The sequence below is a fragment of the Protobothrops mucrosquamatus genome, unplaced genomic scaffold (assembly GCF_001527695.2).
Source record: "Protobothrops mucrosquamatus isolate PMUCROS unplaced genomic scaffold, P.Mucros_1.0 scaffold7, whole genome shotgun sequence".
Classification (NCBI taxonomy): domain Eukaryota; kingdom Metazoa; phylum Chordata; class Lepidosauria; order Squamata; family Viperidae; genus Protobothrops; species Protobothrops mucrosquamatus.
The window spans coordinates 2641284-2660712 of record NW_015386394.1 but is presented as its reverse complement, the minus strand read 5'-3'; the positions used below and the strand labels follow the sequence as shown (position 1 = coordinate 2660712).

The 19429-nt window shown below is 38.9% G+C and overlaps 1 protein-coding gene across 1 annotated transcript; it reads left to right on the top strand.

The window, feature by feature from the left end:
- The first annotated feature begins 6457 nt into the window (after positions 1-6457).
- On the top strand, positions 6458-19047 carry SNRNP70 (small nuclear ribonucleoprotein U1 subunit 70). The gene is made up of 10 exons (XM_015810183.1): positions 6458-6561; positions 7496-7652; positions 7818-7880; positions 8069-8123; positions 8303-8367; positions 9109-9171; positions 10108-10189; positions 16170-16271; positions 16964-17051; positions 17703-19047. The coding sequence occupies exons 2-10, from the start codon at positions 7506-7508 to the stop codon at positions 18346-18348; spliced, it is 1311 nt and encodes a 436-aa protein (XP_015665669.1). The 5' UTR covers positions 6458-6561; positions 7496-7505; the 3' UTR covers positions 18349-19047.
- Positions 19048-19429: the final 382 nt, after the last annotated feature.

Below are 19429 nucleotides of genomic sequence, written 5' to 3'. Positions count from 1 at the left end.
CACCGCGATGCTTGAGCAAGGTCTGCCGGATTGTCTGGGATGCTACAAATCCTCTTCATGACCTGTTTTTCTTGTTACCTTCTGAGAGGAGGCTTCATGGTATCCGAAGCAAAACATCCAGATTCAGTCACAGTTTTGTTCCATATAGCATTAACCTTGTGAACACTCAAGTTTCCTCCTTGGTGTATGTGTGTAAATATGTGTGTTATGTATGTGTATGGGTAGATATATACTTTTCTTTGAGAGCAAGCAACAGAATTTCATTTTTAATGTGGGCCAGTGTGCTCACAGTAAAAAATGACAATAAAGGTTATCTTAGCCTATCTTATTTTATCTTAATCTGAGGCTGAGGGAAAATATTAAATCCTACGTTTTCCATCTTCTCATCCAATAATTTCTGCCTGATTTTAAAAGAAAAAAGAAAACCCCCTTCTCTCCACAGAGAAAGTTAAGAGAAATCTCCTTGCTGCTTTTCTTCTTCTGCTTGAGATTGAGAGAAATTGCAGGAAGCTTGAGTCACAATAGGTATGCTTCAGTAATGGAATTATATTCAGAAATGTTTATAGTTAATTAGAAATCAATTAACCCAGGAGCATTTCCTTCAAATGGGGAGAAGCCACTCTGCTTCAGACTCCTGGGCCTTTTCCAACTTTTTGCTTCCAATGTGAGAATTTAATGAAAAAATATTTCTCCAATGAAAGACCAGAGAGCTACAGAAATGGGAATATTGTGGACCTAATGTCCAGTGCATTTCACTGTTTATGAAAATAAGCTTGGTATCTGGTGGCTAGAAATATTTTTATCACCTGATGCTGATTTGCCAAATGCAATGCTATTTGGATAAAACAGGCCTTGCATGAATTTGTCCCTAAATTTCTAAATCTTTCTCTACATTTGACGTTCTTTTTTCTTCTTACAGAAGTATTTTTAATTTGTACTACAGGATGACAATCGGAATACTATCTAGTGTGTCACTACATAGCTTTTCAAGGTTCTATATCAGCCTTAAGCTTAGTACCTTGTGGATGCATATACCACAAACTAGGCTGTTGTATTTACACTGCAAAATTTGGATAATCTCTAAATGATAGCAGTCACATAAACTCTCAGTCTTGCCATTTAAAAATTATCTGGATATCTGCATTGCCTAATTACATGTCCATTATTCCCAGTCATCATGTGAAAAGAAGAAATATGTAGCTTAACTGGAACTCTCATTCCTGGATTTTCTGCAAGCTGAAAATCCTTTTTTTAAAACACCAACAAGCTTTTGCTTGTGTTCATTGCAGCTATTTTTTAAACTGTCCCTGCTCCCCATTGGTTTCAGTATAACCTACTTCAGTGGTGGGATTCAGCCAGTTTACACCGACCGGTTTGGCAGAACCGCTACCTACTTTCTCTTGAGTTTGGCGAACCAGTTGTTAAAATGGCACTTGAAAAAAGTGGAGTTCGTGTGTGTACCTGCCTCACACTTGCTCCGTGTCCACCATGCTCTCCACAGCACAATGCAGCTGACCTGAGGCGGCCGACCAGGCACCGAAGCGCCACTGAAAACAGCGGAGTCAGTGTGTCCACCTGCCCTGCCTACATCAGCCATGCTCTCCACGGCACTCTGCAGCTGATCCAAAGCATGGAGGCATGGGAAACACGGTAACATAATCTAGTTTTGTGTACCTGTTTTATTGTTCTTATTTAAGTATTAAATATATGAACTAATAAACTACCTTTCTGTATATCGGGTTTTTTATACTTAAAACGATAATTAGGGCAGAGAACCGGTTGTTAAATTTTTTGAATCCCACCACTGACCTACCTTTGAGGGAACTGTAAAGTTTAATTTGCATTATTTCCTGGTTTCAAAGGAGGACCATTGTACACTCTCTCGATCCTATCTATGCTTTCTAACTAACTGCTATAATAGAAGGAAAGCTTATCTGCTGACTTTGCTTCTTTATGCAACTTGTGAAATATCTTGATTTGTTAAGTCATATCAACTATGAAACCTATGCTGTAGTTCATGCTCATTTCCATTATGCTCTTGAATGGGACTCCTAATTACATAAAATCTCAATGTGTATTGGGCTCACAACTGTGATTTGCACACATTTTCAATTCTTAACATTCCATGTTTAAAGTGGCATGTTTAGTTATCAGAGGATTGTGTTCTTACTTGGCAATTTATGAAGTATCTTTTGCCTGGTTTATGACCCAAGACAGTATTTAACTTGTATAAGGGATTTTTAAGAGATAAATAGCATCTCAATATTATTTTTATAATTTGCAAAGAAAGCAGATCTTTCATATCCTCATTAGACTCTGAAAAGCAATTACTGCTACAAGTGTGATTGTTCCCCCCATCTTTTCCTGCTAACTGACCAATAGTGCCACCTATTGCCAGGCAATTCACTTAAAAAAAAACCTTTCCTAATATATATATGGTTTTGTTTATACATCACATTTAGAAACTGTCCATCTCCCTCACAGAGCGACTCTGGGCCGTATGCAAGTAGAAACATAAAAGCTATACAGTACATTTATTTGGAGATAATTAAGAATAGAATAAATTAAAAAGACAAGGGAAAGCCTTCAGTGTGCTAACCAGTCCCATAGCTGCATGCTCTTCTATGGGCCTCAAATAAGTCAGCAGAGCCAAGTCTTCAGATATTTCTGAAAGGCCAGGAGAGTGGGGGCCCATCTCACCTCTGGAGGACAATTTTTCAAAGGGTGGAGCAATGGTAGGGAAGGCTCTCTTAGACCAACATTCCAGATGTTATACACACACACACACACACACACAGCCTGAAGATGACGACTGGGATCTCGTCGAAACGTCGCCAAGATACTCTCAATCTTACATGGAAAAAGACCCGAATACGCCAAGACTAGAGCCATCCACAGGCAGCAGTCGCAACTGCGACATCATATGTGTTTTTCAAAATTTGGATTGCTAACAAAGAATTAAGGGAGAACTGGAATAGCTATTTCGAACTTTTTAGTTCTTTTCAACCAGACATACCCTTCTGAGATTCGAACCTGGGCTGTCTGCATGTTAGGCAGATGTATTAACCTCTAGGCTCTAGTTTGAGCTGATACAGGCAAAAGATTCCTTTCTCCCATATTTGGGCAGACAGGGTGCACCAAACTCAAGATAATTCTTCTCCCGTCTCATAGCCGACAAAGTGAGAAAGAGCCTGTGGCCTAGAGGTTAATACATCTGCCTAACATGCAGACAGCCCAGGTTCGAATCTCAGAAGGGTATGTCTGGTTGAAAAGAACTAAAAAGTTCGAAATGGCTATTCCAGTTCTCCCTTAATTCTTTGTAAACAATCCAAATTTTGAAAAACACATATGATGTCGCAGTTGCGACTGCTGCCTGTGGATGGCTCTAGTTTGAGCTGATACAGGCAAAAGATTCCTTTCTCCCATATTTGGGCCGACAGGGTGAATCCCAGGTATGGACATTTAAAGTCAATCAGATAAAAATAAAGCACTCTGGGATGTAAGGTAAAAGGCTTTTTTTTATTAATTGCTGAGCTTTCGTTAACAACCTGTTAACATCATCAGCTGACAAGCGCGACTTTTGAAAATGGTCTTGAGACTGACTGCTTTATCCCTTTAAGAGCTTCTTAAGCATGCTATGTGCACATGCCTCACTAAAACCGTTATAGAACTGTTATGTAAATTTATGCGCTTACTCCCCCCCCTTCTCATTTAGCCCTTTGCTCTGATGATGTTAACAGGTTGTTAACGAAAGCTCAGCAATTAATAAAAAAAAGCCTTTTACCTTACATCCCAGAGTGCTTTATTTTTATCTGATTGACTTTAAATATATTATCTTGAGTTATGACTTATATTATCTTGAGTTATCTTTAGCTTTAAGTTATAAAGCTAAAAATTCGACCGCAGGAAGAGGAGAGGGAGCTGCTTGTGGGAATGACAGCGGGGCAACTAAAGCCAGCGGGGGTCCAGGAAAGAGAGTGGGCATCCCGAACCAGGTAGATCTGACTAACGGAAGGAATAAGAACGTAGGACTACAGGGGCAAGGAGAGCAGGGGATACGATTGAGGAAAGAAAAAAGGGGGAATGCCCCAGTCACTCCTAGCCCGCGAGCAAATGAACCGGATGAAGGCAACCGTGTGGATAAGCCTTGCAGGATAGGAACAGCTAATGGAGGAAAAGTCACCGCCGGAGCACAGCTGATGCAACTAGGACCGGTAACAAGGTCCAAAAGCCGTGTGCAGACTGTGTTTGACCTATAAAAGACTCTCCCATAGACTGGCTGATTAAGCCCTGATGATGTCAGCAGAACGCTGATGAAAGCTCGGCATTGGTATAGCGGCATTAAACTCTTATAGTTTGATGATTTTACCCTGGTGTTCGTTTTATTTATTTATTTGTTTTGGCATATATATATATATATATAAAATCTCCATGAAGTTATTTTTCTAATTGGTATTCTAAAAAAGCTCTGTACAGTCTTTCTTTTTTCATTTTTGTGATAATAATAATAATAAGTGATAACATAGGTTTATAAATAGAACTCCAAATGTCTCACTATACAGTTCTATCAATTGAGTGAGATATTGTCATAATACAAACTGAATGGACATTTTTCAAGATTACTCTGTCAGTAGTTGTTTTCATGGTAATGTCTATTTCACTTGATGTACTCTCTTCCATATCTCCTTTGATATTTGTTCTCTAAATGGAATGTATAATTGATGTATTTACAAACTGTTCTTTTATATCTGCTTCTTTATAGAACACAGCATTTACAGAGTTCTGAATATTTGGGAAAAATTTTCAATGATAACTATCCCACGCTTATAAAAAGGATATGTGAAAGCATATCATATAGGTCAGGGTGTCAAACTGCTGGCCCACGGGCCGGATGCATCATGCAGAAGCTGCACCCACCCAAGCTCTGGCAAGGGGAAAAAAGTTGCGATATGTCACATGACGCAGCGAGTTTGACATCCCTGATATAGGTAGTCCTTGACTTACCACCACAATTGAGCCCAAAATTTCTGTTGTTAAACAAGGGAGTTGTTGTGAAGTTTGCCTCATTTTATAACCTTTTTCATCAGTTAAGCAAATCACTGCAGTTGTTAAGTAAATCATGGTATTTTAAGCAAATCTGACTTCCCCCATTGACTTTCCTTGTCAGAAGCCAACTGAGGTGATTACAAATGGTGATTGCGTGACCTTGGGACATTGTAACTCTCATAAGTGCAAACCAGTCACCATGTGCCTGAATTTTGATCACTTGACCATGAGGATGCTGCTCAGTTGTGTTAAAACTGATCATGTCACTTTTTCAGTGCCATTGTAACTTCGAATGGTGACTAAATGAACAGTTGTAAGTTGAGGACTACCTGTATTACTAGTATTATTCTAAAATAACAAATTTGGTCTTATCAAAAATATACTTCTACACTCAGCATATTTTTTTCCTAACCAGTTAAGTACCAACTTTTAATGTTCCTCACCCTACCTTTCATAGGCAAGAGGGAGATTGAAAAACATTTTGCTATACTGTATAATACTGTCTTGACACAAACTACTAGCCCCTACTACTTCCTCATACTATAGTAATCTGATGGGGAAATGGCAGACATTTGCCCCTCTCAGTGCTCCCTCAAATCCTGTTATTCAAGGCAAAATTTATTTGGTTTCTTCCTTGAACAAAGGTAACCCGATGCTGCCACTAACAATAACCGTAATTGAGCTCTCCCTGTATAAGCCACTTAATTCAGTTAAATCACTTGTTAATTCACACAAAACTACGGAAGTCAGGAATAATGCTATTCCAGACTCTTCCACAAGGGAGCAAAGAATAAGCCAACAACCGGTAGATATACATGTTCGTAAATACAACACTGCAAAAACTGGCAAGCCTTAGTTTAAACCTAAACCTTGACGTGGAACAATCCAAAGCAACCTCCCGTAACTGGCTGGGAATCCGGGATCCAAAACATCGGGTCAGAGGAGGCTTTCCATTCCTTTATTATTTCTTATTACAGAAATAATACCGCAGATTCATACTTCTATAGCATTTTAGCTAGCACTGTTAATAAGGTAATTTAGCAATTTAGTTTTCCTCTTGGAACAGCATACCTTTTTTGTAAAAAAAACCCAATAATAATCAGTAAAAGGGTTTTTATTGATTTGGTTGCAAGCAACAAATCAAACCTCGGGAAAGTCACACGGGATTTCCCGTTGCCATCACTGAATCAGTGCCCAATTCTGACAGCTCGGATCAATCTTTATCACCACTGACTAGTGTACACGTATACTTCTATAGACCAATATAGTGTACTGAGAAAAACTACTTTCTCCCCAACCGCCCAATTAAAAAAAAAAAGAAAAGAAAACCTTGCGCGGATTGATCAGGAGACGGCAACGAATCAAGAACCGACGCGTAAGGATTCAAGAGTGGTGATGGGGCATCGGTTCAAGCATGCGCAGAGTGTGCGCCTAGTAGGCCAAGCCTGAGGCGGCGGGTGGCGCCGAACAGCGGACGGAGATCATCGAGGGTCACGACGGCTAGTGAGACCCAAAGTACGTCCGGGAAGCGCGTGCAGAGCATTGTTTCGTGAGAACCGGGATGCGGCCGTTTTCTGGCTCATTCATGCGGAATGGATAATGCTTGGGAATAATAAGGCCGGGGGGGCGGGGGCGGTTGTTGCCGATAGAGAGAGATCTGAGGGCAGTGATTTTGCGCAACGTCTGGGGAGCGGGGGAAGGCCTGCTACAGAAGAGAGGCAGAAGGGGTGAGACGAGGTTGTGGGTTAAAGAGGGGGGGGGAGAGAGAGAGACGTCTTTGCGCGCGCAGGTTAGAGCAAGAAAGGTCCAAGGGGCTGCTGGGATAACAGCCGCAGCAGCCGCAACAATCGGAAGCACGCGCTGCTGAGTTCCAAAGCTTTCCGCTCAAGCTACCCTCTTGCAGCAGGAGATGTCGTGGGTTTGACATCCCCTCTCCCCCCCCCCCGGTTATCGCTGCTGGTCGATCGCGAGCAAGAAAGGAGGGTTCAGCAGAGACGAGTTAGCCCATGACGTGGAACCAGAGCTTGAATACTGAGGTGGTATAGTGGCTTCTACCAGTTATGATTGTAGGAGGGAAGCCCACTTTTTAAAAGCTGTCCGATTGCACTGTAGAGGACAGTCTGATTTGCACCATCCTTCTGGGATCTCTTTCATAAAGATATGAATAGTATATAATATAGTATATATGCTGGTGAACTGAAGAAAAACAGTTTTTGCCAGTTTGAAAAACAGAACTTTCAGGATACCATCTGTGATAGTAACAACAAAGTTCAAACTGGAGATATCCCTCAAAATATGTCAACTAAGTTGACGGTTTTTACCTTGTTGCAGGCAGATGTTTTTATATATAAAAAATCTGGGGGAGGGGCTTGGCTTCCATGTTGATCCATAGATTAGTTACGTCATTCTTTTTTCAGATTTCCTGAATTTTTTTCTTCTTGCATGATAGGTGTTTCAAGATGACGCAGTTCCTGCCCCCAAATTTGTTAGCACTATTTGCGCCCCGTGATCCTATACCTTATTTGCCTCCTCTGGAAAAATTGCCCCATGAAAAACATCATAATCAGCCATACAGTGGTATTGCTCCCTACATCCGTGAGTTTGAGGTAAATCCAGTAATGTTAATCTTGACTATCTTTGGCTTATTGCTACTTATTTGAATATTGGCTAAATGCTTGTGAAATCAGAATGGCTGCTGTAGCAATTACTTCCTCAACATCTTGTCTTTTAATTAAATATTCAGAGTTATTACAAAAGAGCTTCTCTTTTAGGATCCACGTGATGCTCCCCCACCTACTCGTGCAGAGACACGGGAGGAACGGATGGAACGGAAGGTATGTATAGCACAAAGTTAAATGTGAAGTACATCAATATTTGCTTTGATACAGGGTCTGAAAATAGAATTAAGTAGAAGGCTATTGAACAGGTGACCCTTGAACGATTCATACAATTGTCTTTCATGAGGATACACTGAAAAACAAGATAAGCATTCCTTACGTTTCCTTGGTCCCTTTCATTGCAGAGGCGAGAGAAGATTGAACGCCGACAGCAGGAAGTTGAAAGTGAATTGAAGATGTGTAAGTGAGGCACAATAGAAAGCTGTGAAAAAGAATAACTACTATTTATTATCAACTTAAAGCTAATAGTAGCCCCTTTAATTAAAGATGAGGCCTGGCACTTGTGGAACAAAGGGTAAGTAGAAGAAGTATATTTTTCTCATTTCTCCTCTAATTTGATTCATTATCTTTTCATTTAGGGGATCCACATAACGATCCCAATGCTCAAGGAGATGCCTTCAAAACACTTTTTGTGGCCAGAGTTGTAAGTTATTTCTTTTTCTTTCTGTCAGTGCTTTGATTAAAATGCATATAAGCAACTTGCTGCTTACATTCTTGGTGATCTGTGGAGATCCAGATGCAATTACTGCCAGTACCATGCAAACTAGTGGATAGCTTGCTGGGAATTGGGGACTGGTCAGTTGTTTTGTCACCATTTGGAAGCCAGTGCAGCTGAGATTGGTCAAGGACAGATAAGCTTAATCTTCTTACTTCCCAAATTCCATCTCCAAATTTGTCAACTTTCCAAGAAAAAAATTTGGTGGCAGTGGTGGGGGAAGTAATTTCTGGGGTGAAGAGGGGCTTTTTTCCATTCCAGTTGTTAGAAAATATAATACTGAGGTTTGTTCTACATTCAGTTTATTATATAAACTGACAATGTTGTTCACAAGGGCTATTGAGGTGTCACATGATTTGGTTAGCTTCATGATTTGGTTAGCTTAGACCCTAAGGGCCTAAGGGTTATTTTTAACATGGTTTTATAATAATTTTTATAAAAAATAATAAAGGCCTTATAATAATATTTCATTTTAAATTAACATTTTAACTTTAGTATTATTATATTTATGTATTTGTTTTTAAAAGGCTGTAAGCCGCCCTGAATCCGTAGGGAGAAGGGCGGGGTAGAAATATAAATAATAAATAAATAAATAAATTAATAATCCTAGAGAGAGGTATCTTTAATTTTCCATAAATTTTATCTCTGCTCTTCCTACTTATTTTCCAGAATTATGATACAACAGAGTCCAAATTGAGGCGAGAGTTTGAAGTCTATGGACCCATCAAAAGAGTGAGTAGTTTAGATCAGTGTTCTGGAAGACACATATCTTCACAATGGAAGGAGGGGTGCCCTAACCTGAGCATCTTTTGTACTCATAGTCTACTCTAGATTAAGATAATATTACCATTTAACATTCCTGTTTTTGCTCTCTAAGGGAAGGAATTTATGTTTTTTTTAATATGGTAGTTTTCACATAAAAATATACTTAAAGAATTTCAGAAGAAATGTAAAGTAAGATGATATAGTATAGTTTTTAAGTCTTCATCTCAAGAATCTAAAATTTGCAAAGGCAATACCAACTGAAGTTTTATAGTTGCAATCATAGTGACTGATCAGACAACATAAACAAAACTCAGGAAAGAGAGACAACCATATATCATAAGGAATCTTCCTGTGTAAATGCTTACCCAGATAAATCAGAATAATAATAATAACAAGAACAGCAACAATAATAAAAATAAAAACAAGAACAGCATAAAAGGACGCTCCTCTTTTTCCATTTGATTGGTAATCTCTTAAATGATGGGATTCTTCAAAGTGGTATTTTTTGGAACTCAGATGGAGATTAATAGAAGATGTCAAACAGATGTAAAAACTGCAGGTTGGATGGATGTTTTTTTTTTTAAACTGAATGGCTGAGAGGCAAAATGGTTGTAAAATGTGTATACAAACATACAATATTCTAAAAAGACATCTAAAGTACTCGATTTGCCTCTTAATATTATCTTCAGACCCTTAAAAAACACTTTGTAGCACTTCGCTGCTACAGAACCCTACAAAACATCAAAATGTAAATAATGGATGTATAACAAGTACCCCTTATGATGTTGGTATAATTTTCAATGAACCAGTTGAAGCCCAATATGACCTTCAGATTAAAGGAAATAAGACTGCTGCATATGGGCTACATTGAGCGTATGTGTCTGCTTAATTATTCCTTTCTAGATCTACATGGTATACAATAAGCATTCCGGCAAGCCACGTGGCTACGCCTTCATTGAATATGAACATGAACGTGACATGCACTGTAAGTCCTTTTATGGGATGATTTTAACCTTTTCTATATGGATATTTTAAACTAAATTATAAAAGCATGTTTTTTTTAAAACAACTATTTTAAGCCCTTAAGTTATTTGAGGGCTTGGGTTTCCCCCCCGACAGGTAAGTTCAGAGTGGGGGAGCCTAGTTTGGTTTGGCGAGCACCCAAGTTCCGTTAATATCGTTCAGATAGTTTTTCAAGGGATCTTCATGATCAGATCAACAAAGTAGTCTAAAAGGAAAGAAGGAAGGAAGTTTTTATCCCCTTCTCAACAGATTTCATAATTCTTGGATGATACTGTATTGGGTCTCTCTTATTGTAGGTAAGATGTTTCTCTCGGGAGCATTCCTTTCATTCTTTATCTAGTTTTGGAAAATCAAATTAACGTAGCTAGGGTGCCGCAAATTTAATGTGTGCTAAAGTAACAGGCAACAGTTCCTCTCCTTATCTCCTAAATTCCTATGTTTTGGGATGGATCCCTGTAAATTAAGGGTGGGCAGCTAGTCATGCCAACATCTTTTGGAGCAGTCTAGAGTTACTGCTTGCATTATGGGTCCCCTGCATTCTGAACTGTTGCCCATTCTTTTATGTTTTTTTTAATTTTTAAAGAGGGAGAATGAATGCTATGAAGAAGTTCTTCTTCTGAAGCAAATGTAACTTTGACCTGAAGTTGTGTTTTGAAAAGTTGCTTTTGTTGAGAGGCTGTTGTGAGCGGGTTGTATTAATTCTGTGTTCTTATTGTCACTGCAGCCACCTTTCTGATGGCTATTGCCACTGCTGGCTTGCAGCTGATCCTTATGCTTCCCCTTTACAACATCTCATTGTATGGTTGGTATAAGGGTTTGTATAATTGGTAAGAACCTCAGTACCCAACACACTTCTATACACAAGCCAGGTCAAAGGCAGATGCTAGATAATATGGTTTAGATGGGGGTGGAGGGAAGGAAGGAATCTATTTCTCTTTTGGTTTCTATACAACTCTTTTGCTGTGTAGAAGGATAAAAAGAAATAGGTTCCTCATGGTCTAATGTTAGTTGTATATTTTTCAGCCTGGATTAAAAGAGGGAGGGAGCAACAGGCCAGCCATTTCTAATATAGCTCAAATATCCTGAGTGAATTCTCCTTCCTTAAGTCACACATGTGCCATTTTATAGTCTTTATAATCTATGGACTGAGGAGAGAAATAGGCAGAATCTGTTTCAAAGGAATCAAAATGCTTTTTTGTGGCATATGAAACTGAGTTACAGATATATTTCATGTTGCCTAATCCAAAATAAATAATATCTCTTAATCACAAATTCCAATTGATTTGTGTCTATATTAAATTATGTAAATCCAAATGTATGGCAATGTTCTAATATAAGGACCACAAAATAAACAGTTCCTATCTGACTGGGTAAACCAAGACAAAAATAAAATGTTGGTAATTACTCCAAAGCACATAAAGTATGTGACAGTAGTATTGTAATTTAACATGATTAATTACCTCATCATTCAAAGTCACTAAGGATGTATGTCCCTAGAAAGAAGCAGCACCATTTGCACAATTTCTATAGTGCTTTCTTGGGTTGTACTACTTGCACAAAACAAAAATCTTTCACTGTCATTTTAAAAACAAGGCAAAACTATAGAGTTTGTGCATCTTGCTGTTAATTTTGCTCTTATAGTAACACTAATTACCTGGGAGGAATAGCTAATAGTAGCTGAGTTTGAAGAGCAGAGATTAATTTAAATGGAAGTTGGCAGCCATCTATGAGTATTTATTTATACTCTGTATGATACCTAGCTTCAGTGAACATGTTCCTAGAATATGTTCTTGAATTTAAATGTTAAAGTTACATTTATATCATCAAAACATTTTTACAGTTGCTAGATTATTTGCATATGAGATATTAGAAAGTCTAGTTGCATGTTTCATCCCTTGGATTCCGTTTTTAGGAAAATCATTACCTCTGTGTAGAATAATGCAGATATTTTAGTTAGTGCAGATACAGCCTATTTTTTGGTTAAACTTGGGATAGACAAACTGATCAGCTAATAATGTGTTTCTTAGGAGGGAGTGCATATTTTTGCATGTGTCCTGAACTTTCAGTTGATTTGAAGCAACACTGAGGATATTTGAGCTCTGCTTTTAGCTAGTAAATTAATGGGCAATTGTACTTTTAGTCTAACTTGGGGCACAAAGCTAAGTAAGTGGATTTTTTTTAGCTACCCCTGGTATGGCTTGCCAAGACCATAATGAACCTTTAAGAGGGACATGGTTGGGATGTCTGTCTCAACAGAGATTCTAACTCATTGTTCCCTTAAATAAGGGTTTCCACATGAAAGCAGGCAACTATACTACTGTTGCTGGGTTCCTGGATAATGGTAGAGAGGGCATTTCAGACACAACACACATTTCTTGCTGTTTTTTCTTGTATCTTTTTTTTCTGTCTGGCTTCTTTAGCTTAGCTCTTTCAATTGTGTAGTATTCAGAGCTTTTCATTCTGCCTGAAGGAGGCTACAGCTAGGAATGTTAAGAAAGCTCATGGCTAACATTCAGGACTTATTTTGCCTCCCTGAATTTGTAGTTGTAAAGATTTTAAAATGTAGAAATTAAATGGGGCCATTATCAGCTTACCTTTTCCAAGTCAAAACCGTATCTAGAAATGTCTTTCCCAGCCTTAAGTCTTCTGGACAATTTTTATTATTCCCAGAGTATTCTCTTTGGGAATGATTCTAATCCTTATAGTTGGGAACTATTTGGAAAAACTGACCAAAGCAAGGACAAGACAAAATGGTGAACTCTAAAGACTGACAAACATTCTTCATTTTAGTTTTGTATTAGGATACTGTTTGGTTGTTAAGATAATTAAACAGTACAAACAATTTCCATGAAAATTAGTTGCTGGCCCCTGAGTCCAGAGAATAATTATAAGTTTTATCCTTGAGTCCCACACTAGCAAACAAAAAACAAAAAAACAGCTATCTGTGATTTTAAATTGAGCTGTAAATCATTTAATGTGATCAGTTTACATTTGTTCTTTGAGGAACTATCTAAAAACTAAGTCCTCATGGAACCTTTCAGTTCTATAATTTTCCTTATTCAGACCAGATAACCAGCTATGCTAATTCTGAAAAATATGTGAATTGTCATGTAACAATCTCCCTAAAAAACATGTACTTCTTGCATATTTATTTGTTTTCATTAAATATGCCTTCCAATAAAATACCTGAAAGAAGTGTAAATCAAATGTCTGTTCCCTTGTTATTTCCCCCCCCTTACATTTAAACATGGAAATTGGAAAAAAAATCACAAAAATTTCTCTTTTGAGGATGGGATTTCTGTGTTAAAAGTGAATGTTTCATCTCATCTTTTGGAAGTCAGGTGGCCAACCTCTTAGATAAGGCAGTAATTTGAGGCTCCAATTTGGTATTCAGAAGCTTAGAGTTGTACATTTACTGCCATTAGTAGAATATAAGGGCTTTGAAAATAACTTTTCAGCCCTAATTGTATGTAAATCAGAGAATAGGTTTTGATTAGTTGCCCCCCTTCATTCCACATTGTTCATATCCCATCAGAAGTCTTTGAAGCTCTGAAAAAATCAGAGGAGGTTTTTATGATAGGCCTGTTCTGCTTTATGTAAAATGTTCTAGAAGGTAAGATTCAGTACAGAGGGTGGTTTCAGGTAAGCATGCTGCAATTCATCTTGCCTCGGATTGACCTCTTCATTGGAAAAGGCCCAGCTTCATCTCCTTTCTACAATAAAATGGTGGTGGATTAGTGACTCTGGTCTACTGGCTACCTTATCTGGAGAGGAGCCATGAATTTAACTTTATTTGTAACAGATGATGGTGTGTCATCGTGTCCAACATCAAACTTGACTGACTGATTCTCAGCTTGATGAGCATCTTCAAAACGCAGAATGACCACTTAATAATGTGAAACAGTTTGACGATGACAATTCAGTCAAGTCCCATGTTTCAAACTTCTCTCTTTTTTTTTTTTTTATGGAGGAGGGAGGGTGGCAGACTTTCGGGAAATGCATCTCTCATCAAAGCTTGTCTGAGTAAACTAGACAAGATGAAAATGTTCTCAGTGGTAAGAAGTTAGAGTTAGTATTTATTTGCATAAAGGCTTTTGCCCAAAACTATTAGCTTTTCAATATTTTTCTGAAGTAGTATTTTTTCTGACTGCAAGTCTGTACACTAGAATCCATTTCTTTGAGAACTGCCATCCCCAAGAGGAAATGGGGAAGAGCATCTCTGCATTATTTCTATGTGCACACATCGGAGGAGAGAGATTCCCTGGTATTTCGTTTGTCCCCATGAGTTCATTTTCCTTCAATATTTTTAAAACCTTATTATTTTTAAAAAATTGTGAGTTTTTAAGCCCAACCAGAAATATTTCCTTTGCAATTTTGTACAAGCACTGTTTTCTTTCTAGTGTCAGACATTTTAATTAAGCTATTGCATTTTAATAAATAACCCCCACCAAAAAAAAGTTAAAGAATCATGGTTATTTCTCAAGGCTACAAGTAGTTTGGTAGCCAAACATTATTGGCACATTTTCTTAATTATCTGAAGTTGAAAGCTTTTTTTTTCCTTAAAAAGAAATATTTCTGAATCCCTGGGTTGGATATTTACTTTTATCTAGCACTTAATTAATTGTGCGCCTTTTGTCGCACTTGCGATTCATTGCCACATATAAATGGCTTCAGTAGGTTTGGAAGTGTAGGGTGAGACTCCCAAGGCTTATGAGGACCCCTAAAGGATGAAATGTGCCTAAGCTCTTAAAAGATTTTACCTAGTTTGGGGAAATGGATTGAGAATGGGGGAATTGGGCAGGGGCTGGCAGGGGTGGGGATCTGAGTGTCCGACTTCTGCTGCTGAGACAGGTAAGGCAGGGAAGGTCGGCTCAGCAGCTAAAATGCAAAACCCAAAATACCGCCCCAGCCGGGGGCGCCCGGGCAGGGGGGAGCTGCGCCTCGGGCCCCAGCGCTAGCAGCCCGATGCAGTGAGTTTGAGGAGTTAAAAGTTGCAATGGTTTTGTAAGTAGTTTCTCCAGGTAAATGCTTTTATTTCCTTATTACATATTAGTTGTACTCACCCTACCCTTCCTTTAGCAAGTTGCTTCAGGATATTTCCTTTCCCTAAAAAATATCCTAGAGATTTGCAACTGGGTGATAGTAACAAGGGTGGTATAGAAGGATAAAGTGGGTTGGATCTCTTAAGGGAGGGTACCAGCCAGTTCCTGTAGAGGATTCTTACTCTTAATTTTTTGGTGCATATTTTTTTTCCAGTCAAACCTTCCACTACCTCTGTAACATAGAAAAAAATTCTGTTTCTCTTTTCACATCTGCTTTTCCTTAAGCTGTTGCTTAGTTTAGCCACAGAAGCTCTCGCTTTGAGTGAGGGATTTGGCCTAGGTTTTTTGGGACTGGCTGGTTGAGGATACTATTAAAAGAACAGTAGATCCTGGCTCACCCTAAAGTGAGCTGGAAAGACTGGATGAAGGAATTGTTTTTACCCAGACTTTTCCCCTCTGGGCAAATGATGAATATAATGTGAATGTCTTGACTGCTCAATAACATTTCTTTTTTTGCAGCAGCAGTAGAGGCTGGGGGAGGAGGGGGGTTGCATTATGGGATGGAACTGGGCTTGCTCCACAATCTGAAGGATTTATAGCCGATGTGGCTAGGTTACTCTTGAGATGTGCTCGCTGCTTCCGTTATTCTGCAGTAATGTAGATTTTGTTCCCAGCAAGCACTCTATTTAGGTTTCCTCCTAGAAACTTTAGACAAGATTTCCCAAAGCAGGTGTGAAGCAATCCCTTATCCAAGGAATCATTGGGGCCATAGGAGTTGCCTCTCTGGATCCTTTTCATATGAGTTTTGTGGGAGGGTGGGCTTGTTTATGTGCACTGCAGATAATGGCAATTCCATTTGCCGTTCCCTTTCCCCTGGATATTCCTCCTAATCTATTGCAGCGGCATACAAGCACGCCGATGGAAAAAAAATTGATGGCAGGCGAGTACTGGTGGATGTAGAGAGAGGACGGACGGTGAAGGGATGGCGCCCACGTAGACTTGGTAAGCGTGTGGAAAAGCATTATATCAAAGACACTGTAATTGGTTCTAAATGCCATCTTTTTAAAGTTCTGAATAATGTACTGGAGTACTATGTGCACTGGTGGAGCAAGTTTAGAAAAGTGGTAAATAATGTTCAGTACAATGAAGGGCAAGGAAGTTAGTATTTTTTTCTAAAAAGAAAACTTGCATAGAATTATCAGCAGATTCAACCCAAGTAAATAATGTGTTCTAAATAGGCTTTTGTTAAGCTAATTAAGGTACTTTGTGATGCATTCAGACATTATTAAGCCATAATTTGAACTGTGCTTTGTTGAATAAATTGAAATACTCTGGCTTTTACTTACCCCAAGCCATGAGTTGGCTGGCATTTCATACTAAGCAAAACCAAACTTCATTATGGCTTAGCATCAAATGTTAACTATTATTAATAAAACATTTTCCTCTTGATTCTCTTGTATTAAACAGGATTCCCTTTTCTTAACTTTTTCTTTTTCCAAGATGAATTATTTCTATTTGTATATATAATTCAGTTGCTTTGAGTAGGTTAAAATTTAAATTTCTGATAAGACTAAACTGAGTAAGGACTCCTGCATGAGAATATGTTTTCTACTAATTCTGTCAAATTCCAAAGAGGGCAGCTTCCAAAGAGAGAATACAACTGGAAACAACTTGTATTTTCTTTTCATTTGTAGGTGGCGGTCTCGGTGGTACTCGACGGGGAGGTGCTGATGTAAATATAAGACATTCAGGTCGAGATGACACTTCTCGGTATGATGAACGGTAAGTCAGAATGTATTGGGATAAAATAGGATGGTGTTTCTGCCATCATTCCTGATTTTAAGAGTGTTAACTGTGTTTCCTTGTGGAAGCAACAGAAAAAAAAGTCTGGTGTAGTGGTTAAGGTACCAGGTTAGAAAGCAGGAAATTGCGTTGTAGCCCTACCATAGGTGTGGAAGCTGGCTAGGTGACTTTGGGCCAGTCACTGTCTCAGAGTTGGGCCAATCCATCTTGTTAGGGTTGTGTGGAAAATAGAAGAAAAGTATTAGGTATGTTCACCGCCTTTAGTTATTTATAAAAATAATAAAGGCAAGATAAAAAATAACTCTTCTTTTTCAAATTTTTATGTAATTCCGGCTGCATGTTAGAGGATCCACAAAGCAGATAGAAAAAATGATCTGATACTTAAAATTTGAAGATTCTTAATTGGAGCAGAAAGTCTTTTATTTGGTTAAAAAAATACATCATATACAAATTGAATAGTATTTTTTAAGGCTCTTAGATAGTATCTTTGTGATTACATTTGAAGTCTGTTGATCATAATGGAAGCTTTACTTTTTCTTAATGAAAAAACTAGATTGTATTGCTGATGCTGTGTGCTCAGACATTATTCATTCTAATTCTTTAATGCTTATTTTACCTTGGTTCTCTCAGGGATAGGGACCGTGAACGTGAACGTGATCGCCGAGACCGCAGCCGAGACCGGGACAAGGAGCGGGAACGCCGTCGCAGCCGATCCCGAGAACGCAGGAGGCGAACACGGAGCCGAGAGAAAGAGGAGCGGAAACGTAGCCGGGAAAGAAGCAAGGATAAAGACCGGGAACGCAAGCGCCGGAGTCGTTCTAGAGACCGCAAGCGAGATCGGGACCGAGATAGAGAAAAGAAGGAGGAGTTGCCAGAAGTGGGAGAGGCCCAGCCTGATGAGGCTACTCTTGGCGAGATAGGTGTAGATGGGGTAGAGGCGAAGCCTGAAGGGGAAGAGAAAGGGAGGGAGAGGGAGAGGGATCGGGAGAGAGAGAGGGACCGTCGGCGTGGTCATCGTGACAAAGACAGAGACAGGGAGCGTGATAGAGAGCGTCGGCGTGATAGGGATCGAGATAGAGATCGTGATCGTGAGCACAAGCGTGAGAGGGCTGAGCGGGGTGGAGAAAAACGGGAGGAGAGAGGGCAGGACAATGGGATGGGAGGAGCATTGGAGGAAACCAGTCAGGATATGTTCCTGGACCAAGAATCCATACAGTCAGCTGATGGCTACTTATCTACTGAAAATGGATACATAATGGAGCCCCCACTGGAGTGATGGAGACTCTTCCTTGTCCAGCCGGGTGAGGCTCTGCTTCCCAGGCTGCTAGCCAACGAGGCCCTGTCAGCCAGTTGAGGTAACTGGTTTTTAACTGGTTTTATTTAGAAGGGTAAGTGTTTCAGGTCTGTTTGTCCCATCCCATTTCTTCTTAACATGTAACTTTCCACCAATCCCTTATGTATTTGGATATTTTTGTTTAAACAAGAATAAAGTGTTAAAATGTTTTTTTCTTCATGTGAAATGTATATGAGATTGGGATGATAGCAGAAGTGCTTTGCTGATTCTCGATTACTAGTTATGAGAGACCTGCTAGAGGTATTTAGTTTCATGCCAGACTGCTGCTGAAAATATATTGATAATCAGTGATTCAGGGTTTTGCTTGTGCTTTGGGAGAGAGGGCAGAGAGAGGCTGGAGCAGGAAGCAGCAAGTAGAAAGCATCAAAAGGTAATGAAAAAAATCAGTTGTGGGAGCAAAAAGACCAGTTCTTTGCTCTCTTATCAATGGCGAATGACTTTGTAGATTGAGGAAGAATGTGAACAAACTTCAACAAGATGCACTGAGATCAGCCTGATTTATCTGCATTTGACTGATGTGGGAAATGATATAAAAGGAATATTTAGTTAGAATTACATTTATACATGGACAGAATTGATAATAATTTCAAGATGAGCAATAAAGAGAAAGGTTGCATCTCACAATTTGAATGAATGCATTTTTGGAGCTTATTTTATCTAATAAACCTATTTTAGCTTGCTCAATCTATACTTTGGAAAGGGATGCACAATAAATTAGGATACTAAATATTTATTTTCAGTTACTGGGCATGGTTCACTATCTCTGTATTTTCAACCACATGGTTGAAGTCCAAAGCCTAGAAGCTTGTTTTTTAATTATGAAGTGAAAGATTCTACAAGGAATAAAACTCTGCACTGAATACCATATTGAGTATAAAATGCCTTCGAGTCTATCCTGACTCCAGGGGACAAAGTGAGCCAGAACACTTAGGTTTTTTGGCAACGTTTTTTGGATATCAGATATTTTTTGGGATAGCTCCCATGAAATTCACAACTTTCCATG

Bases quoted from the DNA above. Each gene is read 5' to 3' on its own strand.
- SNRNP70 (XM_015810183.1), top strand. From the start codon at position 7,506: ATGACGCAGTTCCTGCCCCCAAATTTGTTAGCACTATTTGCGCCCCGT. The intron at 7,881-8,068 runs GTATGTATAGCA...CTTTCATTGCAG, and splicing joins AGGAACGGATGGAACGGAAG to AGGCGAGAGAAGATTGAACG. The intron at 8,124-8,302 runs GTAAGTGAGGCA...CTTTTCATTTAG, and splicing joins TGAAAGTGAATTGAAGATGT to GGGATCCACATAACGATCCC.